At 43.6% G+C, this 23,815-nt stretch overlaps 2 protein-coding genes across 2 annotated transcripts; both read right to left on the minus strand.

Annotated features, from left to right (window-relative positions):
* Window positions 1-15,399: 15,399 nt before the first annotated feature.
* Window positions 15,400-16,030, minus strand: LOC100037767 (cystatin 6). The gene has a single exon (NM_001112478.1). It carries the CDS (start codon window positions 15,970-15,972, stop codon window positions 15,622-15,624), a length of 351 nt encoding a protein of 116 aa, NP_001105948.1. The 5' UTR covers window positions 15,973-16,030; the 3' UTR covers window positions 15,400-15,621.
* Window positions 16,031-22,909: 6,879 nt separating this feature from the next.
* On the minus strand, window positions 22,910-23,560 carry LOC732755 (cystatin 8). The gene has a single exon (NM_001112381.1). It carries the CDS (start codon window positions 23,490-23,492, stop codon window positions 23,109-23,111), a length of 384 nt encoding a protein of 127 aa, NP_001105851.1. The 5' UTR covers window positions 23,493-23,560; the 3' UTR covers window positions 22,910-23,108.
* Between the last annotated feature and the right edge of the window lie 255 nt (window positions 23,561-23,815).

Here is a 23,815-nt window from a genome sequence, read left to right on the forward strand (position 1 = left end):
CCTGTTGAGCACAGCCGCACAAAGCACATTGACATCCGACATCACTTTTTGAGAGACCACCAGCAAAAGGGAGATATCGAAGTGTTTTATGTTAGCACCGAGAACCAGCTAGCCGATATCTTCACTAAGCCCTTAGATGAGAAGACCTTTTGCAGGCTACGTAGTGATCTAAATGTCTTAGATTCGCGGAACTTGGATTGATTTATAGCATACATGTGTTTATGCCTTTGATCATGTTCCTTATGCATTTTGTTGTTTACTTGTGGTGCTCAAGTTGTACAAACACTCCCCAGGACCTCACAAATCCTTTTGCAAGTGATGTACATATTTTAGGGGGAGTTGTGCTACAACTTGACCCTTTGAGACTAACCGTGTGCTTGAGTTTGCTTGATTTAGTCTCAAAGGAGGTTTGAAAGGGAAAAGGTGGAATTGGACCATGAAAGACTTCCACTGCACTCCGATGAGAGGGTAACTTATTCCAAGTTCATCTCATGTACTCTTATTGCCTTTGTATTCTCATTTGAAGATTTTGGTGAGGCAATGGGGTTTAAGGGCCAAGATTGATCCTATTTTGGTGCTTGATGCCAAAGGGGGAGAAAATAAAGGCCAAAGCAATAAATGGATCAGCTACCACTTGAGAATTTTGAAAATAATAGAATAGATCTTTTTGTTTTGTCAAAATACTCTTATTGGCTCTTTTTGTGAAAAGTTGGTCTCTTGTGGGGAGAATGGTTGATTATGGGAAATAGGGGGAGTTTTTGATACTGTGATCAATTTCTATTGGAACAACTCTCTTTATGTCTCTACAAGTGTGTTTGACTTAGAGATAGGAAATTGAGGTTGATTTGCAAAAACAAACCAAGTGGTGGCAAAGTATGATCCATATATACCAAATTTGAATCAAAACCTTTTTGAGTTCTCATTTGCATTGATATTGCACTTCTTTTAGTTGCTCTTTGTTGTGTTGGCATAAATCACCAAAAAGGGGAGATTGAAAGGGAAATGTGCCCTTGGAACATTTCTAAGTATTTTGGCGATTGAGTGCCAACACAAGTGCTTTTGTGTTAATCTATGCAAAGTGGTGGACAAGGTGTAAATCAAGTCAAAAGGTATGTTTCTAGACTTAGTACATTGTTTTATGGACTAATGTATTGTGTCTAAGTGCTGGAAACAGGAAAAATCGAATTGGAAAAGACATGGCTTTGTTCAGCCAAAGTCTGCGCAGTCTGGGTGCACCGGACTGTCCGGTGGTGCACCGGACAGTGTTCGGTGCGCCAGGCTGGCTCTGACGAACTTGCTGCTCTCGGGACTTCGACGGCGGTGTACGGTATAAATCACCGGACTGTCCGGTGAGCCGTTCACAGGAGAAGTCGTCGGTCTCGGGAAGCCATCAACGGCGTACGGCTATAATTCACCGGACCGTCCAGTGAGCCAACGGTCAGCCGGGGCAACGGTCGGCCGAGGATTCCGCGCGTGACACGTGGCCGAGCCAACGGTCACATTGGAGCACCGGACTGTCCGGTGTGCACTGGACACTGTCCGGTGCGCCAACGGCTCTGAATCTGCAACGGTCGGCTTCACCAAATAAGGAAACAAATCCACACCGGACAGTGTCCGGTGGTGCACCGGACTGTCCGGTGCACCAGTCGACAGAAGGCAAGAATTGCCTTCCTACAATGCTCTCAACGGCTCCTAGCTACCTTGGGGCTATAAAAGGGACCCCTTGGCGCATGGAGAAGATATCCAAGCATTCTTTGAGCATAGTTGATCACTCACACTTCGTTCTTGCGCACTTGTTCGACATTCTTAGTGATTTGAGCTCCGTTCTAGTGAGAAACTCGTGATAGTCTCTTGAGCTCAAGTTTGGGTCTTGTGTGTGCGTATTTGCTGTGATCTTTGTGTCTTGTGTGAGTTGTTCATCCCTCCCTTACTCCGCGCTTCTTTGTGAACATCTTTGTAAGGGCGAGAGACTCCAAGTTGTGGAGATTCCTCGCAAGCGGGATAAAGTAAAGCAAAGCAAAACACCATGGTATTCAAGTGGGTCTTTGGACCGCTTGAGAGGGGTTGATTGCAACCCTCGTCCGTTGGGACGCCACAACGTGGAGTAGGCAAGCGTTGGTCTTGGCCGAACCACGGGATAAACCACTGTGCCATCTCTGTGTTTATCTTCTTGTGGTTATTGTGTTTTGCTAAGACTCCTCTCTAACTACATGGCATTACTGTGCTAACTCCTAATCAAGTTTTTGTGGCTATAAGTTTTTAAGTTTTACAGGATCACCTATTCACCCCCCCTCTAGGTGCTCTCAGGAAGATAAAAGTGATTCCTGAGAAGACTTGAAATGAAGACCTTCGAGTGGATTATTTGCAAAAATCCACTCGAAGCTCGGGGGTGCACCCAATGAATTTTGAAGTTCTAAAAGAGCAAAATGCTGACCTCCAAAGCATAAAACCGAGACAGAACACTGAATTTTAAGGAATAAATAGCGGAGGAGGACAATAAAAGATCGTTTTTACCAGGTCACTCAGAGTTCAGAAGCAGTGGCCAGGCAGACTTATTTTCAAGGCATTCTTTATCAAAATCAAAAAACTGCAAACTGGACCTAAGATCTTTGGGCTGGTTATTTCAAAATCAATCCAAAGATCGGGGGCTTGTGGGGGACGGATATCCCCGTGGGCCCAATAATTCGCAAGGTCATTCCTTCGTGGGCCTGAGGAAGAACGTCTAGAGAAGCAGTTTGACACAAGGTCGGATCGATGCAGGCTCAGACGGCCCGACAGGTTTGAATTGCGACCACAACAGAGACCTGACCTTCCCGCGCAGGGGCCTCATACATCGGAACGAGGCAGGGGAAGGTCGGCTGGATTACAGGAAGATAAACTCAGTCGGTTTATTATTATTTAGGCTCGCATTGTTATCATATCCGCATGTAATGCCCCACGGTCAAGTATATAAGGCCTAGGAGGCACCCCCTCGAAAACATCTCATTACTTAGCCCTCCACCCGGTTCTCTACGTCCATAACACCAGAGAGCTTCCTTGTAATCCTCCATATAAAGCACTCACGCCAGGATGTAGGGTGTTACGCATCTCAAAGCGGCCCGAACCTGTACAAAACTGTCCACTGCCTCTCGTGCATCCAGGGCGAACCATTGAGCTACAGTCGGTAACACCGTCCTACTCCAAAAAGCACCTCGAGGGGCAACCCCCAGTGCGCGGTCGGACCCAAAACATCGACACCATGCACCAAATTATTACACACTACAACAGCAGTATGTTTCACCCTCTACATATTTAAACCAGAACGCACCATACAACCACAGATCGATCAACACTACCGATCGGTCACGGCAAGAAGGTCGGTATACTAATACTCGACCAAATGAGCCCCATAGCCCAGGATCCGGTGGTCTGCTACCGGGTGCAATGGAAAAAATTAGGGAAGAGATGACTGAACTATTTCAAGATAAGTTCGGAGTTAGTGTAGCCAGAGTGGGGCAATCATACCAAAAGTCGTATAATCAACGATTTGACGCTGTCCGATATCCACAAGGGGCAAGGATACCAGATTTTTCTAAGTTTTCTGGTGAGAATGGGAGAAGCACACACGAACACATAGGCTAGTTCCTAGCACACCTAGGCGAATTGGCCGATGGAGAAGCATTTCGTGTTCGGTTATTTTCTTTATCCCTTACTGGTACCGCTTTTGCATGGTACGCCGCCCTGCCTCCTAATTCCATTAATTCCTGGAATGAGTTAGAAAAAAAAATTCATGAACATTTCTTTGCCGGGGAATATGAATTAGGATTAGCTGACTTAGCTTTAGTCCGACAAGGATGCGAAGAATCGGTTAATGATTATATCCGGAGGTTCCGGGACACTAGAAACCGATGCTTTTGGATCCATGTTGCAGACAAAGAGCTAGCAGGGCTAGCTTTTAATGGGTTGCTATCCTACTTAAGAGACAAATTAGATGGGACCCAGTTCTTTTCGATAGCCTAGCTACATCAGCGGGCTTTAGCCTGTGAAAGCCGATTTAAAGAGACATCAAAATCGGTCGCCCGTACTATACATCTAATAGAGCGTGATAGTTTAGATGATGAATCCGCAGATGTATATACTGCTGAGTTTATTTGGCCAACAAAGGCCAAATTTTCAGCATGTTCTTCCTTACAGTCGGTTCAAAAGAAACGGCAAGAAGAGATTAAATTTATCTTTAATGTTGCTAAATGCGATAAAATATTTGATGAGCTACTTGAAAGGGAAATATGCGCTTGGGCAATTTCTATGAGTATTTTGGTGATTAGATGTCCAACACATATTCTTTAAGTCCTAATGTGCCAAAGGTTGAAAAGTGCAAATCAAGGCATGAGGTATGTTTCTAGACATAGTACATTTGTTTTTGAATACTAATGAGGTTATCTAAGTGCTAGAAACAGTGCTGAGAAGAAAAGAATCGAATTGCAAAAGACTTGGCTGTGTGTAGCCAAACTCCAGTGCTGCCTGGCACACCGGACTGTCTGGTGGTGCACCGGATAGTGTCCGGTGCGCCAGGCTGGTTCGTTGTGAACTTGTCGCTCTCGGGACTCAACGACGACATACGACTAAAAATCACCGGACTGTCCGGTGGTGCACCGGACTGTCCGGTGAGTCATCTGTGACGAACTCGTTGCTCTCGAGAATGAAGAAAGGCGACATGGATATAATTCACCGGACTGTCTAGTGGTGCACCGGACTATCTGGTGAGCCAACGGTCGCCAGTGCCAACGGTCGGCCGCGAAATCTGCGGGCGACACGGGGTAGCTCCAACGGTCGGAAGGAGGCACCGGACTGTCCGGTGTGCACCAGACAGTGTCCGATGCGCCAACGGGCCTGGGGCTGCAACGGCTAACTGTGCCCGATTTGGAAGGAAATCATGCACCGGTCAGGCTACAGTAGTTGTCCAGTGGCACACCGGACTGTCCGGTGCGCCACTCGACAGAAGGCAGAAATTGCCTTCCAAGTTTGTCTTCAACGGCTCCTAGCTGCCTTGGGGCTATAAAAGGGACTCCTAAGCGCATGGAGGAGTCATCCAAGCATTCACAAAGCATCCTAAGACTCCAAGACTCCAACTCCACGCATTTGATTCTCTGTGTTAGTGATTTGAGCTCCATTTGAGTTGCGAACTCCGTGTGTTGTGTTTTGAGCTCAAGTCGTGACTTGTGTGCGTGGTTGTGCTGTGTATTTGAGTCTTGTGTGTGTTGATCTCCCAACCTTACTCTTATGTGTTCTTTGAGATCAATATTGTAAGGACGAGAGGCTCCAACTTGTGGAGATTCCTCACAAACGGGAAGAAAACTATAAGGAAGAAAGTCATGGTATTCAAGTTGATCGTTGGATCACTTGAAAGGGGTTGAGTGCAACCCTCGTTCATTGGGACGCCACAACGTGGAAGTAGGCAAGTGTTACTTGGCCGAACCACACGATAAAAATCGCGTGTCTCTTGTGTTGCCTCTTATGATCATTTTGTTTGCGATAACGTACTTTATAGCCACTTGATTTAACTAACACTTTAATCAAGTCTGTGGCTATTTAGTCTTTGATTTTACAGGATCACCTATTCACCCCCCTCTAGGTGCTCTCAATTGGTATCGGAGCCATACTCTTCATTTAAGGGACTAACCGCCCAAAGAGATGGATCTTAAGGGAAAGGGGATGGTGGTCAACGATAAGGAAAATGAGTCCTTCCTCAACGAGCCTAGAGACGACAAGCCAACTGACTCAGGCTCAAGTCACAAGAAAAGAGACGGGAAGAAGAAGAGGCGCATCAAGAAGATCATCTACTACGACAGTGATGCCTCGTCTTCTTCACCACACGACAACGACGACTCCTCGTCAAAGAAGAAAATGGTTAATTAAAACTATTCATTTGATTACTCTCATATTCCGTACAATTCTAATGCTCATTTGCTATCAATTCCACTTGGGAAACCCCCCCCCACTTTGATGGAGAAGACTCTTCTTTCTGGAGTCATAAAATGCGTAGTCATTTATTCTCTCTCCATCCTAGTATCTGGGAGATTGTTGAAAACGGAATGCATTTTGATAGTACTAACAATGCCATGTTTATTAATGAGCAAATTCATAAAAATGCCCAAGCCACTACTGTTTTGCTAGCATCTCTGTGCAGGGATGAATACAACAAGGTTAGTGGCTTGGACAACGCGAAGCATATCTAGGTCACCCTCAAGATATCACATGAGGGAAACGGCGCCACCATGATCACCAAAATGGAGTTGGTGGAAGGCGAGCTAGGGAGATTTGCGATGATCAGGGGAGAGGAGCCAACACAAACCTACAAAAGGCTCAAGACCCTAGTTAACAAGATACGAAGCTACGAAAGCACAAGATGGACGGATCATGATGTCGTCCGACTCATGCTAAGGTCATTCACTGTAATTGACCCCCATCTTGTCAATCTTATTCATGAAAATCCTAGGTACACCAAAATGACGCTCGAGGAGATCCTCGGAAAATTCGTGAGCGGGCGCATGATGGTGAAGGAAGCTCGATACGTGGACGATGCACTAAACGGTCCACTACCCGTCTACAAGCCACAGTCGGTTGCTCTCAAAGCAACTAGTAGCAGGGAGGCGCTACCCAGCAAGGTGGCACAAGTAGAGGCTGCCGGGCTCAATAAGGATGAAATGGCGCTTATCATCAAGTGCTTCAAGACTGCACTTAAAGGACGTAAGGAGTACCCCCAACAAGAACAAGACAAAAGGGAAGCACTCCTACTTTAAATGCGGTAAGACTGGTCATTTCATAGCACAATGTCCTGATAATAATAATGACCAGGCACAAGAAAAGCATGGGAAAAGAGAGAAAAAGAAGAACTACAAGAAGGCCAAGGGCGAGGCACACATCGGGAAGGAATGGGACTCCGACTCCTCCTCCTCTGACTCTGAGGATGAAGGACTAGCTGCCTCGGCCTTCAACAAATCCTCGCTCTTCCCCAACAAATGCCATACCTATCTTATGGCAAAGGAGAAGAAGGTACGTATTCGGGACACGCCCAAGTACACTTCATCTAGTGATGAAGAATCTTTCGATGATGAAATAGACTACTCCAAATTGTTTAAAGGATTAGATAGAGCTAAGGTAGAGAAAATTAATGAATTAATTGAAGCACTAAATGAAAATATAGACTTTTAGAAAAGCAAGAGGACATTTTGTATGAAGAACATGACAAATTTGTTAGTGCACAAAAATCTCTTGCTTTAGAAACTAAGAGAAATGAAATGCTATCTTCTGAGTTATCTGCATGCCGTGAATCTATCTCTAGTTTAAAAAGTTTAAATGATGAATTAAATGCTAAGCTAGAGGAAGTTAGTAAAACAAGTTCATGTGTAGAGCATGTTAGTATTTGTAATAGATGTAAGGACTTTGATGTTGATGCTTGTGATGAACACCTTAATTCTATTACCAAATTAAATGATGAGGTGGAAAGTCTTAATGTTCAACTTAAGACTTGCAAAATTAATTTTGATAAATTAAAATTTGCTAGGGATGCCTACACCGTTGGTAGACACCCCTCAATTAAGGATGGGCTTGGTTTTCGAAAGGAAACCAAAAACTTAACAAGCCAAAGGACTCCCGTTCTCAACAAGGAGAAAGGGAAGGCCCCTATGGCTAGTAGTCCTCAAAGGAACCATGCATTTATCTATGATAGAAAAGTTGCTAGTCGTTCTCATTATAATAAGAGTTATGCTCATACTGCTTATAATGGTTCACATGCTATGTTTGCCTCTACCTCTACTTTTGTTCATGGTAGAAGTAGGCCTAGGAGAAATCATGTTGTATCTCATGCTCCTAGAAAAATGTGTATTGGACCTTCTACCATTTACCATGCTTGTAATGATTCTTTTGAACTTTCACATAAAAATGCAAAAGTAGTTGCTAGGAAATTGGGATCAAAATGCAAGGGAGATAAGACTTGCATATGGGTTCCAATACTGTTATAACTAACCTTGTAGGACCCAACAAGAGTTGGGTACCTAAAACCCAAGCTTAAATTGTCTTGCAGGTTTATGCATCCGGGGGCTCAAGCTGGATTATCGATAGCGGATGCACAAACCATATGATAGGGGAGAAGAAGATGTTCACCTCCTACGTCAAGAACAAGGATTCCTAGGATACAATCATATTTGGAGATGGGAATCAAGGCAAGGTCAAAGGTTTGGGAAAAATAGCCATCACAAGCGAGCACTCTATTTCGAATGTATTTTTAGTAGAGTCATTAGGTTACAACCTTCTGTCTGTAAGTCAATTGTGCCACATGGGCTACAATTGTTTGTTTACAAATGTTGATGTATCTGTCTTTAGAATGAGTGATGGTTCATTAGCATTTAAGGGTGTATTAGACGGCAAGCTCTATTTAGTTGATTTTTCGAAAGAGAATGTCGATCTAGATGCATGCTTAATGGCTAAGACTAGTATGGGCTGGCTTTGGCATCACCGTCTAGCACATGTTGGCATGAAGAACCTTCATAAACTTCTAAAGGGAGAGCATGTGTTAGGACTAACTGATGTCTGCTTTGAAAAAGACAGACCTTGTGCAGCATGTCAGGCAGGGAAACAGGTGGGAAGCACTCATCACAACAAGAATGTGATGACAACATCAAGACCACTAAAGCTTCTTCACATGGATCTCTTTGGACCCGTTGCCTACCTTAGCATCGGGGGAAGTAAGTATGGTCTTGTTATTGTTGATGATTTTTCCCGCTTCACTTGGGTGTTCTTTTTGCAGGACAAATTAGAAACCCAAGGGACCCTAAAGCGTTTTTTAAGGAGGGCTCAAAATGAATTTTAGCTCAAGGTGAAAAAGATAAGAAGCGACAATGGGTCCGAGTTCAAGAATCTGCAAGTAGAGGAGTATCTTGAGGAGGAAGGCATCAAGCACGAGTTCTCCGCTCCCTACACACCACAGCAAAACGGTGTGGTAGAGAGGAAGAACAGAACGCTTATCGACATGGCAAGAACGATGCTTGGAGAGTTCAAGACGCCCGAGCAGTTCTGGTTGGAAGCTGTGAACACAGCCTGCCACGCCATAAACTGGCTCTATCTGCATCACCTTCTTAAGAAGACCTCCTATGAGATCCTTACCGGTAACAAACCCAACGTTTCTTACTTTCGAGTATTTGGGAGCAAATGCTACATTCTGGTGAAGAAAGGTAGACATTCTAAGTTTGCTCCCAAGGCAGTAGAAGGGTTTTTACTAGGGTATGACTCAAATACAAAGGCGTATAGGGTCTTCAACAAATCTTTGGGATTGGTTGAAGTCTCTAGCAACGTTGTATTTGATGAGACTAATGGCTCTCCAAGAGAGCAAGTTGATCTTGATGACATAGATGAAGATGATGTTCCGATGGCCGCAATACGCACAATGGTGATCGGTGATGTGCGACCACAGGAACAACAGGAGCAAGATCAGCCATCTTCCTCCACAGTGGTGCATCTCCCAACTCAAGATGTTGAACAGGTACCTCAAGAAGAAGGACATGATCAAGGGGGAGCACAAGAAGATCAAGTGATGGAGGAAGAAGCACCACGGGTCCCTCCAACTCAAGTCCGAGCAAAGATCCAATGACATCACCCCGTCGACCAGATTCTAGGTGACATAAGCAAGGGAGTAACTACTCGCTCAAGATTAGCTAATTTTTGTGAGCATTACTCGTTTGTCTCTTCTATTGAGCCTTTCAGGGTAGAAGAGGCCTTGCAGGATCCGGATTGGGTGTTGGCCATGCAGGAAGAGCTCAACAACTTCAAGAGAAATGAAGTTTGGAGCCTGGTGCCACATCCAAAGCAAAATGTTGTGGGAACCAAGTGGGTGTTCCGCAACAAGAAAGACGAGCACGGGGTGGTGACAAGAAACAAGGCTCGACTTGTGGCAAAAGGTTATGCCCAAGTCGCAGGTTTGGATTTCGAGGAGACCTTTGCTCCTGTGGCTAGGCTAGAGTCTATTCGAATTTTATTAGCCTACGCCGCTCACCACTCTTTCAGGTTGTTTCAAATGGATGTAAAGAGCACCTTCCTCAACGGGCCAATCAAGGAGGAGGTATACGTGGAACAACCCCCTGGCTTTGAGGATGACAGGTATCCCAACCATGTGTTTAAGCTCTCTAAGGCGCTCTATGGACTTAAGCAAGCCCTAAAAGCATGGTATGAATGCCTTAGAGATTTCTTAATTGCTAATGCTTTCAAGGTTGGGAAAGCCGATCCCACTCTTTTTACAAAGACTTGTGATGGTGATCTCTTTGTGTGCCAAATTTATGTCGATGACATAATATTTGGTTCTACTAATCAAAAGTCTTGTGAGGAGTTTAGCAGGGTGATGACACAAAAGTTCGAGATGTCGATGATGGGTGAGTTGACCTACTTCCTTGGGTTCCATGTGAAGCAACTCAAGGACTGCACCTTCATCTCCCAAACGAAGTACACACAAGATCTTCTCAAGCGGTTTGGGATGAAGGACGCTAAGCCCGCAAAGACACCTATGGGAACCGACGGGCATGTTGACCTCAACAAAGGAGGTAAATCCGTTGATCAAAAGGCATACCAGTCCATGATAGGTTCATTACTTTATTTATATGCTAGTAGACCGGACATTATGCTAAGTGTATGCATGTGTGCTAGACATCAATCCAACCCCAAGGAATGTCACCTTGTGGCCGTTAAGCGTATTCTTAGATATTTAGTTTCTACGCCTTGCTTCGGGATCTGGTATCCAAAGGGGTCTACCTTTGACTTGATTGGATACTCAGACTTCGATTATGCCAGGTGCAAGGTTGATAGGAAGAGCACATCGGGGACGTGCCAATTTCTAGGAAGGTCCCTGGTGTCCTGGAGTTCAAAGAAACAAACATCTGTTGCCCTATCCACCGCTGAGGCCGAGTATGTTGCCGCAGGACAGTGTTGCGCGCAACTACTTTGGATGAGGCAAACCCTCCGGGACTTTGGCTACAATCTGAGCAAAGTCCCACTCCTATGTGACAATGAGAGTGCAATCCGCATGGCGGATAATCCTGTTGAACACAGCTACACTAAGCACATAGACATCCGGCATTACTTCCTAAGAGACCACCAACAAAAGGGAGATATCGAGGTGTACCATATTAACACTGAGAACCAGCTAGCCGATATCTTCACTAAGCTTTTAGATGAGAAAAGGTTTTGCAAGTTGCGTAGTGAGCTAAATGTCTTAGATTCGCGTAACTTGGATTGATCTATAGCATACAGGTGTTCTATGCCTTTGATCATACTACTTTATGCATTTCAATCAAGTATTGTTATTTATGGTGCTCAAGTTATACAAGTGATCCCGGACCTCACAAGTCCATATGCGAATGATGCACATATTAAGGGGGAGATGTGCTTCAAATTGACCCTTTGAGACTAACCTGTTTGTTTGAGTCCTCTTGATATAGTCTCAAAAGGTGCATTGAAAGGGAAAGGTGAACTTGGACGATGCAAAGACTTCCACTGCACTCTGGTATTGGTGTATTTAATTCCAAGTTCATTCTTATGCTCTATTTGCCTTTTTACTCTTAATTGACATTTTTGGTGAGGCAATGGGGTTAAAGGGCCAAAAATGATCCCGTTTTGGTGCTTCATGCCAAAGGGGGAGAAATTAAGGCCAAAGCAAATGGATCAGCTACCACTTGTGAATTTTTGAAAACAATAGAGTTAGAACTTTTGATTTGTCCAAAATACTCTCATTGCAAAATTTGGTCTCTTGTGGGGGAGAATTTTTTATTATGGAAAAAGGGGGAGTTTTTGACACTTGATCAATTTCACTCTTGGATTATCTCTCTTTGTGCCCAAACAAGTGTGTTTGACTTAGAGATAGGAAAATGAATTTGATTTGCAAAAAAAAACAAACCAAGTGGTGGCAAAGAGTGATCCAAATATGCCAAATTATAGTAGAAAAACAATTTGGTCTTCAATTGAATTGATGTTGCATGTTTTTTGTTGCTTTTTGATGTGTTGGCATAAATCACCAAAAAGGGGGAGATTGAAAGGGAAATATGCCCTTGGGCAATTTCTATGAGTATTTTGGTGATTAGATGTCCAACACATATTCTTTAAGTCCTAATGTGCCAAAGGTTGAAAAGTGCAAATCAAGGCACGAGGTATGTTTCTAGACTTAGTACATTTGTTTTTTAATACTATTGAGGTTATCTAAGTGCTAGAAACAGTGCTGAGAAGAAAAGAATTGAATTGCAAAAGACTTGGTTGTGTGCAGCCAAACTTCAGTGCTGCCTGGCACACCGGACTATCCGGTGGTGCACCGGACAGTGTCCGGTGTGCCAGGCTGATTCGCGGTGAACTCGTCGCTCTCGGGACTCAACGACGGCGTACGGCTAAAAATCACCGAACTGTCCGATGAGTCATCTGCGACGAACTCATTGCTCTCGGGAATGAAGAAAGGCGACGTGGCTATAATTCACCGGACTATCCGGTGGTGCATCAGACTGTCCAGTGAGCCAACGGTCGCCAGCGCCAACGGTCGGCCGCGAAATCTGCGGGCGACGCGTGGCAGCTCCAACGGTCGGAAGGAGGCACCGGACTGTCCGGTGTGCACCAAACAGTGTCCGGTGCGCCAACGGGCCCGGGGCTGCAACGGTCGACTGTGCCCGATTTGGAAGGAAATCATGCACCGGACAGGCTACAGTAGCTGTCCAGTGGCGCACCGGACTGTCCGATGCGCCACTCGACAGAAGGCAGAAATTGCCTTCCAAGTTTGTCTTCAACGGCTCCTAGCTGCCTTGGGGCTATAAAAGGGACCCCTAGGCGCATGGAGGAGTCATCCAAGCATTCACTAAGCATCCTAAGACTCCAATACTCCAACTCCACGCATTTGATTCTCTGTGTTAGTGATTTGAGCTTCATTTGAGTTGCGAACTCAGTGTGTTGTGTTTTGAGCTCAAGTCGTGACTTGTGTGCGTGGTTGTGCTACGTATTTGAGTCTTGTGTGTGTTGCTCTCCCAACCTTACTCTTGTGCGTTCTTTGGGATCAATATTGTAAGGGCGAGAGGCTCCAACTTGTGGAGATTCCTCGCAAACGGGAAGAAAACTATAAGGAAGAAAGCCGTGGTATTCAAGTTGATCGTTGGATCACTTGAAAGGGGTTGAGTGCAACCCTCGTCCATTGGGACGCCACAACGTGGAAGTAGGCAAGTGTTACTTGGCTGAACCACAGGATAAAAATCACGTGTCTCTTGTGTTGCCTCTTGTGATCATTTTGTTTGCGATAACGTACTTTATAGCCACTTGATTTAACTAACACTTTAATCAAGTCCGTGGCTATTTAGTCTTTGATTTTACATGATCACCTATTCATCCCCCCTCTAGGTGCTCTCACTACTTAAAAATGGCAACATTAAATTAACTCATACTATCCCTCCTATAGATGAATTAAAGAGACGTGCTTATTGTAAATGGCATAATTCTTTTTCTCATGCCACCAATGACTGTAATGTTTTTCGTCGACAGGTACAATCGGCCATAAATGAGGGCCGGTTGGCTTTTCAGGAAATGCAAGTGGACACACAGCCATTTCCTGTTAATACAATAGACGTCGCATGCGAAAAGGTCTTAGTTCGACCCGAAATGGCCGATAAAAGCAAAAGCAAAGACATCATCACTGATGATCCTCGCACGTCAAATATGTCACAGAAGGAGAATGCTCGAAAAGCTATGGACAATAAAACTAACAAATCTGGAAGCGCCGGGGGGCAGACACAATTAAGGAGCCAAGCACGACAACCTGACCTGAGCATCACGGATGGTCCGACACCTACGTGCGGGCAGTCTGGTGCTCATAAAGACGGTCTGGCTGGCTCAGCCAGACAGTCCGCCCATGGGCAGAGGCGTCAGCGTCCACACAAAGCAAGGAAAGAGATGCGAGGGCAAAGCGAACATGACGCACATGGTCGGTTAGCAAAAGACGGCCCTACTTTCGATCAATTGCTAGCCGAAAATGCTAGCAAGAAGACTGTTCCATATGATCGGTCAACGAAGAAACCCCAGTCACCTACTAAAATGAAATGCCGAACAAAACGGCCCAAAAGGCGAAACAACAAGCATCGCATGTTCATCCTATGAGACCAGGGTACTTTCCACCCGTTTATTCATCGTCGGTATATTATCCTGTTCAAATATGGAATGGTACGACGATGAATCCATGTCACATGTATAGTCCCTTTGTCTATCCAGACTGAGGGCACCTCCATTATATTCCTTTTGATCCATTGATCAAATGGTCATGGCCGAGGAAGATATAATCCGAAACGACCTTTATACATTGATGCTTTATTGAATGATCTCTATTTTGAAAAGCCGGTGACTTACATCAGGTTTAGTTGATATGCTTTTGGTTCGTCAACCTTCACCAAAAGGCAGGGGGCATATATTGGACACAAAAAGGGCCTCGCGGACGGTCCGGCCCTAAGGCCGGACGGTCCGCAGTCCGGACTGTCCGCGGTGGTGGCGCGGACGGTCCGCGCGTGCGCAGAGACAGTTAGTGTTCCTAGTTTCTTGCGGGATTTGTTACCTAAAACCGCAGGATTAACTCGGGAAATAGTTTGAAGCGGATCCAGACCTCCCCTTTATATAGATGAAGGGCTACGGTCGATTAAACCCCCCAACAATCGATCAAATGAAGTCTATTTCTCGTTTTTACCTTACGCATTAGGAGTAGTTCTAGTTTAGCCCTAGTTTAGTATTCCAATCCCCAAATTCTCCGCTTCTCTTCGACTCTACGTCGATTAGAGGAGTCTAGGTCGGCCTGCCGAGCCTAGACAACCCCTAGGATCTCTCCTCCCCGACGGGGTCCCTCCCGAGAGCGAGATCCAGGCGCCGCTGGCAACCTTCGCCGCCCCTGCGCACGTGCGGACCGTCCGGCCTGTAGGCGCGGACTGTCTGGCCGTCAGGCAGGGAACCCTAGCCCCTGCGCCATGTCGCGGACCGTCCGGCCCCTAGCCGCGGACCGTCCGCGCCTCTGCAGAAGGCACCGCCGCCGGTTCTCACGCAGTGATTGGCGTTCCAAAAAGGCACCAACAGCAATCGAGAAAAACAGTAATGATCTATTCAGATTATTAGATAACCTCGTCTCTTTTACTCACACAAAAACTTATTTAGATCATCTCTCCCCTCTCCGACTATCCCATGGCCCCCAACCTCCCCTCTCCTCACTTGTGCTGCTGCCACTATTAACCCCTCACATCGCGCCGCCACCGTTGCCGTCGATCTCTACTCTCTCTTTCCCTAGATCGAATCGTAGCGTTATCATCGACTACATGCTAGTGTAAACAATTTGCTAGGTAGAGGGGAAAAAATACGCCACCCTTGAAAAAAAGGGGATTTGCAATCGAGAAAAACAGTAATGATCTGTTGATATAGCAGTACAGATAATGCCAAGACGGCTTATTAAGTGAGGACCCGTGAGTCCGTGACAAGATCACAAGAGTATGTCTTCATGATACGAGGTCCTAGTGTAGTACTATGGTAATTGTATTTTGCTTAATGACACGTTACTCCAAAGACACATTGCGGCGCCGCTGATTAATTACGTCCAGCTGGTCGTCAGCTGGCCGGCGCGAAGGACACGAGCTCGCGGGTGTTGGTCCACGACTGCTCGTACACGAAGGCCCCGTACGCCGCGACCTTGCCGTCGGCGTCCGTGGCGTCGAGGACGAGCTTGTAGTTCATCCCGGACACCACCTGCTCCTCGCCGCCCGTCACCTCGCCGAACCGCAGCCCGTCGTTGGCCCGCCTGACGTGCTCCGTCACCGCCCAGCCGCCGAGCTCCTGGATGTGCGGGTCGCTGACGTTCCTGATCGGGCTCCACCCGCCGGCGAGCGGCTGCCCCGCACGCGCAGCGGCGACGAGCAGGAGCAGCGTCGCGGTCGTCAGGAGAAGAGCTCTCGCGGACATGGTTTGGTTTGGGACGTACGTACGCGCTAGATTGTGTGTGACGACGTCTGACGTGCGGGAAGGAGGAGGAGGAGGACATGTCGGGGCGAACGAAGCGGGACGCTGGGATTTATTGGCGTCAGGCGCGGAGCCGAAATTTGACCAGGCTAGCTGGCGTGGCGTGAGCAGCAGCAGGGTCATCTGGGGGAGGGGAGCCCCTGGTTTGGTTTGGGCCGGCGCCTCGTGACCACTTGCATGGTTGTATCTGTGTCATATTTATCCCCTGCGTACGTCTCTATCCGGCGATTCTTTAGGGTATTGACTTCTGTGACGTTTCTGAGTTCAAATTACAGGAATTGAAGGGCTGACGTTATGTCACACTGCCTCTGACCGCCGGCGATTATTCATCGGGTTATCGTCAGGACACTCTCGATAACAGTTGAATTGATAGCTTGTTCTTGTATAATACCCCTACTTACAAAATAGTGCTGACAATCGTGTGCTAGTATGCTGCTGTATGCGCGCAGTACAAACTTGCACAAGCACACACGTAAGCTAACATCGATGAAAATTGCGGCTTGAAAATAAACTTAAACCTTCTGGTTGCGAAGATTGTGCACTTTTAAACTTAAATTAATCTTTAAAGAAATCACCATACGAGCAATAATGGATAAACCGTACATAGCACGTACAAGCATGACCCCCTAGCAGATTAAATCTATCTTTAACGTATCTAGCAGAAACAAGAGCGAGAAACTTATCATTATTCACATCGGAGATTGCTTCAGTCTGGTCGAAGATGAGTTGTTAGCGTTGCTCAATCCATAGATGTTGCAGTGTAGGTCAACTTGGCAGAGCAGTCGTGTGACCGCTGCCTAAAAACCTTATTTGCCCCAATTCGTGCAGGTTATTCAGTTAGGCGAGGTTTCGAAGACACTGATCTCCCCATCGTCGTTGTTACACTAGCGTCAGGATGGAGGAGACTGGGATTACGCAACAACGAGGACTACCTTATCTAAAACCATAATATATTGGTTGTTTCTCATACTTTTCGTGGAGAATACCCTCTCTATTATATAGGGGTTAGACTCAGGATAATCATGCACAAAAAGGCATGAAACTAAGTCGGTTATGATCTCCTCGATCCAATGGATTTAGTTCCAAACTTGTCGTGCAAGGCAAATCCAGTTATTGTAGAAAACAACAAAAAGATAAAAATAAAATTAGCGCCAATCGGCACGTTGCAAGTCACAAGTCACGTAAAAAACTGTGAACACGTGCATACGTGCGTGCATATGACTTTAGCTTCCTCCCTATCATGCTTCATTTCTAGGAATGACAAGAAAAAACCTATATAAGTTGAGCTCATTGCCTTTTCACTTTCCATGTGGGACTAAAAATTCACCATTTCTACACTCAACATTCATGAGTGGGCCTATAAGATTTATTCTACAATTATTTTTAAGTAAATAGGTGAAGTCCAATAAACTCCAACAGCATGCACCATGCACACGCTATGATGACCCACAATATGGTGTATTGTACGGCGTAGTAGCTCTTAGCTACAATTGCAATCTTTAGGGGACAAAATTTGGACATAAAATTGTAGTTTCTTAGATATAGGGAGTACTAACAAAGAATCACAAATTCACAATATAAGATGGACTTGTGTTGATTACATGCCAAAGGAATAATCATGATCTATCAGAACGCTAATGAGTATTTATAGTAAAATTCCAATAGCAGAGGTCTATATATGCAAAAGGGCTCGCATGCTAGGGTTGAGAGGCACTTCCCACAAACTAGCTGTCTCCATCTCTCTTGCTACGGTTGCTAGCGTCTAAGCAATCACCGCTATCTCTTGGTGTACGTGTGGTGCTAACACACTAGCAGCATGATGTTTCATTCTCACACTTGTGGATACCATATTGATGTTGCTACTAGTGCTACGGTGTTGATCGATAATGAACGTGGAGAAGAGTGAACGTGTTGTTGCTGCTGGTACGTGAAGACGTACCGTTACTTCCACTATATTGTCACATTCTTCTTTCGCTATGCTGAGTGTCTAGTGATAACCATATATGACCCTCTTTTTAGTTAAACATAGTAGATATGATAATGCATAGTATACTATTTTTTCTACAACTTATGCATATAACTTTTCCAAATAAGCTATTATTTTACGTTCTTATTTGTAGAACGTTTATAGGGAGTGTTAGAATTGGAATCAATTCTTGGCATATTTTAATCAAAAATAAAATGTGGACAATAGTCGATAGTTGTCATGTTGTATTCGAACACACTAGAAATGCTAACTCGTTTGAGAAATACATTGCCCTTTTATAGGATGTTTCATTTGGAAAATCACTTCATCCTAGATGAGTTGGTATATATATATATATATATTATAAATTTACTTATTAAATGTAATATAATAACTTCATTCTTTATATAGTCTATAGTTGTCATGTTGTATTCGAGCACTAGAAATGCTAACTCGTTTGAGAAATACATTATCCTTTTATAGGATGTTCCATTTGGGAAATCACTTCATACTAGATGAGTTGGTATATTATAAATTTATCTATTAAATGTAATATAATAACTTCATTCTTTATACTAATCCTAATTATTAATTTCATACTAAATGAGTTGGTGTATTGCAAATTAAGTTATTAAATTTGGTTTAATAACTTTATTCTTTATACTAGTACTAATTATTAATTTATAAAAATGAGGTGATTACCGATTAACCCCTTCTTTTGTATAACCAAACAAAAAATCAAGAAGCCAAACAACCATAGACTAACGACTCGTTTATCAAATCGAACACTCTATCATTAGTGTATTAACTATATCACATCCAAGATGAGCATCAATATATACATTCATGTTTAGACCAATTTCAGGAGTTTTATTTGTATTTAATACGTTGTCACACAACACTTCCAATGATGTGGTAATATTTTTTTAAAAAGAGAGGAAAATTGAGTTTATTATCAATTTTTAATAAGTCATAAAATTAAATGTCTATAACCATAGAACGAAACTTTCTATTAAAAAATATAAGGTTTTATTTATATTTTATTTTATTCTATATGACATATACGATAGTTTTTAAAACAACGTTACGGAACTTTCTAACGGTTCATTTTACTCTATCGCTATGATACGTTATATGATTACACTAGCTGTCGCCATTATCTAGGCCACATAGAGATGAGTGCTATCGATGTGCATTTCATCTCGCACGTGTCTCTATCTATTTGTCTCTGGATGCATGCTCGTAGACTTTTTTTCAATAGGCTGGAACCCAACAACTCTGACATCAACGTCGTATGCTGAGTCAACCTTTTGAACTCAAGCGGTTGGGATGGTTAACAGTACGACGAACTATTGGTCCAACACATCATCCGGGCGCGGGCGGATGGGCGCATGCATGGAGCAGAACAATTTTGCCGTCAAGCGTCAATTGATATTAGTTTAGCTTATGCTACGTACTTAACACATCTAACGCATACATGCGACATAGTGTGCACGCGTGCATGTGTTAATGGTGGATGCTAATATCATTACTATTAAGTTGCATGCACCAAACAATTTAACCTAAAAGCTTAAACTGATAGAAGGAGATGATCAATTCACTTATATTATATTTCAACACTTTTTCTTACGTCGTCGGAAAAATTTTTTGGTGCAGTCTAGCTGCAATGGTGGACCTGCATGTGGGGTCTATCATCATTTTTGTGGTGGACTGCAAACATTCTGGTTTGCAGCCGGTCTGCACCAAATTTTTTCCCCTCACGTCGATTCTCTCTTGGGTCTCAAGCGTGGAATAGGAGTGAGCTACAATTATATTTTATTTAATTGCGCTAGCCAGGATTCGAACTTGTGACATCTAGCTTTGATACCATATTAAGTTGCATTTACCAACCAATTTAACCCAAAAGTTCAAGCTGGTAGGAAGAGCTGGACAATTCACTTATATTATATTCAAACAATTAGTACACAGAAAACATCTTTCTTTGGTATCTAGGCAGGGGGTGATCCTAACCAAAGACGATTTAGCCAAACGTAGATGGCGAGGAAGTCTGTAGTGTAGTTTTTGTAATCAGAACGAGAACATACATCTTTTCTTTGATTGCTACATAGCTAAAACTATTTGGAAAATTATTTATTTTACTTTAAAAATAGACCCACCCGTTAATATTAATCATATGATAGGGGATTGGAAATCCAACAAAGGTTGTATGCATAAAAAGTTGCTTCTTTCTGGCGTTGCGGCTTTGTTTTGGTCGATTTGGCTTTGCCGTAATGATGTGGTGTTTAATCATAACCATATACCGTCAATTATACATGTGATTTTTAGAGGTACACATTGGTTCCGATTTTAGAGACTCCTGCAGAAGGAAGAAACACAGCAGCAAATCCTAGTCGTGTGTTAGTCTTCGGAGGTGGTGGCCATGGAGGTCTTCGCGAGTCACGAGTGGCGGTCTAATGCAAGGATTGACGTGGTTTAGTGTTTGTGATATTTTATTCTATATTATGTTTTAAGTTGAAGTTTGTTTCATCCACAAATTGTTGGGATGATGTAATATATGAGTTGTATGGTTATATGCATGAAAATGCAAAAGGTCGGAACAATATTTCCATTTTAAAAAAATAGTAAACAGAAGCTCTATAGCGACGATTTTAAACCTATTTGCATTGACATTTTTCAGTATCGCCGGTGCTAGGGGCTAATGGAAATGCTATTTTCACTCACGGTTCTCTTAAGTAATCACTGGTGAAAATAATTTTCCACTTGTTATTGTCTTAATAAAAAAACACCAGCGAAAATGCTATTTCCACTAGAGGTTTTCTTAATTTAGCCGCGAGTTATAGTTTTTCCATCATTTTCAAATTTTCAAACAAAATTCAATTATATATATATATATATATTGAAAATTACATGGAATTGAATTTTATCATACATTTATATACATCAAAGTTTTGTGTTTACAACCATATATGCATCACACATTATATACATCAAAGTTTTCACTTAAGCTCTAATAACTATCTTGGCTAAGATTTAGTCTACTAATTTATGTTAGTACTCTAAACTCTGGCCTAGCTAAGATACTTGTAGCATTATGATATTTTCCTTTAGGGCTAGTTTGAGAGTCACAAAATCGGAGGGAATTGGAGGGTCTAAAATCCCCTTCTTATTCAATTTTGAGTAAGAAGGGGATTTTAGCCCCTCCAATTCCCTCCAGTATTTTAGCTCCCAAACTAGCCCTTTAATGACTTCTCTCAGTAGGAATGAGCATTGGTCTTCAGTTATGTTGTAGAATGCACCTTGGGTTATGTGCCCCATCTTTTCTAGTTAAAATTCATGTAAAGGAAGTTTATAGACATCATATATTTACACTTGGTAATATATTTGCATCTTTAATGGCATAAATACATATATGACTATTACTAATAATATCTTGCCAGAGTTCGTGATGTATCAGTCGTTCTCTTCCATAAACTTGGACACATAGAACACACAGAGGACCGATTCAGGTGGTTGCTTATGGCACTACATAACAGGAGATTGATTATCTAGTTGCAACATTATCCTATGTACGTACATGTATGATATATATTCATGAATTCACGTACTTACTAGCCATTTATAATGAATGTGGCACGAATTTTTTCGATGTATCATAATTTCCACCTTGCAACTTATAGAATCTAAAAGCCCTATGATCTCAAATAGAATCACCATGTTATTCTCAAACTCTCATCGATCAATAAAAGTAGGCGTGTATAGAAAAGGCTTACAACTCTAAGAGGCTAATGAATTTTGTATAGCTTGAAGGGTCGTAATCTAAGGAGTCGAGTGCCATTGGAAACTAGATTACCACTGGTGGTTCAATTACAACAACCGTCAGTGGAAATATATTTCCATTGGCGACTACTTAATCGGGCCCACCACTTTATTATCAGTAGCGCGATAACCGAAACCACCTATAAAAACTAAACCCAACCGCAAGCTTAGAGCTCTTTTCTACTAATATATACAATGCGATAGAAATACATATTACCTTTTCTACTTGTATATTTTTATTTGTTTCTATCTTATATATTTATATCTATATCTGTATATATCATATATATTTATATTTATATCTATATCTATATATCTTATATTTTTTATCTTTACTAGTATTGTATCTCGCCAAACACATCAGCAAACCATATAATTTATTGATATATATTTAGTTGTCTATAGCGCTAATTAAATTATCTACCACCATATTTATTTGTGCATAGTAAATATAATTAGTACTCCCTTCGTCCTAAAATATTAGTTGCTGTAGCTCTTGATTTTATGTTGCCATAAATTAGAAACAATTTTATGGCAACATAAAATCGTATTCATCGCCGTAAAAATCATCACTGTAATGCATAAATAGTGTAAGTAGCAGGCATAAAACATAATCATCGATGACATAAACATGGATCAGATAGTTCGTCGTCGAAGGACGATCTTAAGGCCGCTAGATCAAAAGGATGCCGTCGAAGCTACCAGATCGGAGAAGTTTGTCGTCGAAGGACGCCAGAGCCACCCACGCCCCGTGTGGCCGCCATCGCCCGAGACGACCGCGCCTCGCGCGACCGCCGGAGTGACTTGCTTCCCTCGTGGCCACCGCTTGCTGCCCGCCCGTCTCGGGAGCGTCGCCGTTGCCATCGGTGCGTCGCCGCCGCTCGTCCACTTCGGGAGCCCCGTCACCGCTTGCCCGTCCGTCTCGGGAGCGTCGTCGTTGCTCGTTCCTGGTGGAGCGTTGCTGTCGGTCGTACGTCTTGGGGCGGCACCGTCGCCGCCGCTAAAACCTAATCCCTGACATCGTTGAGCCAAAGCTTTCTCTAGTTATTGGAAGCTCAGTACTCGTAATATATATATATAGAGAGAGAGAAGGGAGTATAATTTTATCTCGACTCTGAGTTCATTATTTCCTTTTAACATTAAAAACAGATAAAGATAGGCTGGATCTTATTCTAATTCCACGATATGACTAGGGCAACACATCAGTTGGTTTGTTACACGCGGTACTTGCAGAATTTTAATCTGAAATCCTAGAAGGCGACTCGAACCGTTGTTGTCCAGCGACGCCATAATTAGATCAGTTCGCCGGATCAAACGATAGGAGCTGCCTTGTGTTGGTAAGCTGCTCGTACACCACCGCACGGTACATCGCCTTCTGCCCGCCGACCTTCGTCGCTTGAATGCGCAGCCTGTAGTTTTTCCCGGCGACGATCTGCTCCTCGCCGCTCACCACCCTGCCGAAGCCCAGCCCGTCGTTGGCCGTCTTGATGTGCTCCGAAACCGCCCACCGGCCGATCTCTTGGACGTGGGGGTCGTTCACGTTCTTGATCGGTTTCCACCCGCCGACGATCTGCGGCTGTAGTGGCTCCTCGCGCGCTGATGCAGCGGGAGCGACGGAGCACAGGCCGACAACTGCGGCGGCGGCGATGAGCATGGAACCGAGGGTCATCGTCATGGCCATCTCTCGTTTCTAAATTGGGAGAGCTTGGAGATTTGTTGGTTCCACAATGGAGAATAGGCTTGAGTGATAGCAGTATGGGAGGGCGGGCATTTCTTAAATAGAATAGGCGATGGGCTGCAGGGTGAACACTTGAGGATGTTTTCAGTAATATAAAATAAATAAAATTCTACTGGCTATCTTTTAGTTTGATTGTTGCTAAACTTATCTTTTGTATACTACTAGTATTTATTAATTGCTATTATTACCATCCTTTTAATATCGTTTCATTAGATATATACTATGTGCTAGTATTATCTATTATTTATTAATTGTATATAGTACTA

Source organism: Zea mays, chromosome 1 (genome assembly GCF_902167145.1).
Source record: "Zea mays cultivar B73 chromosome 1, Zm-B73-REFERENCE-NAM-5.0, whole genome shotgun sequence".
NCBI lineage: Eukaryota > Viridiplantae > Streptophyta > Magnoliopsida > Poales > Poaceae > Zea > Zea mays.

What these genes read in the sequence shown, in the direction of transcription:
- LOC732755 (NM_001112381.1), bottom strand. Translation starts at nt 23,492, where the DNA reads ATGGCCATGACGATGACCCTCGGTTCCATGCTCATCGCCGCCGCCGCA.
- LOC100037767 (NM_001112478.1), bottom strand. Translation starts at nt 15,972, where the DNA reads ATGTCCGCGAGAGCTCTTCTCCTGACGACCGCGACGCTGCTCCTGCTC.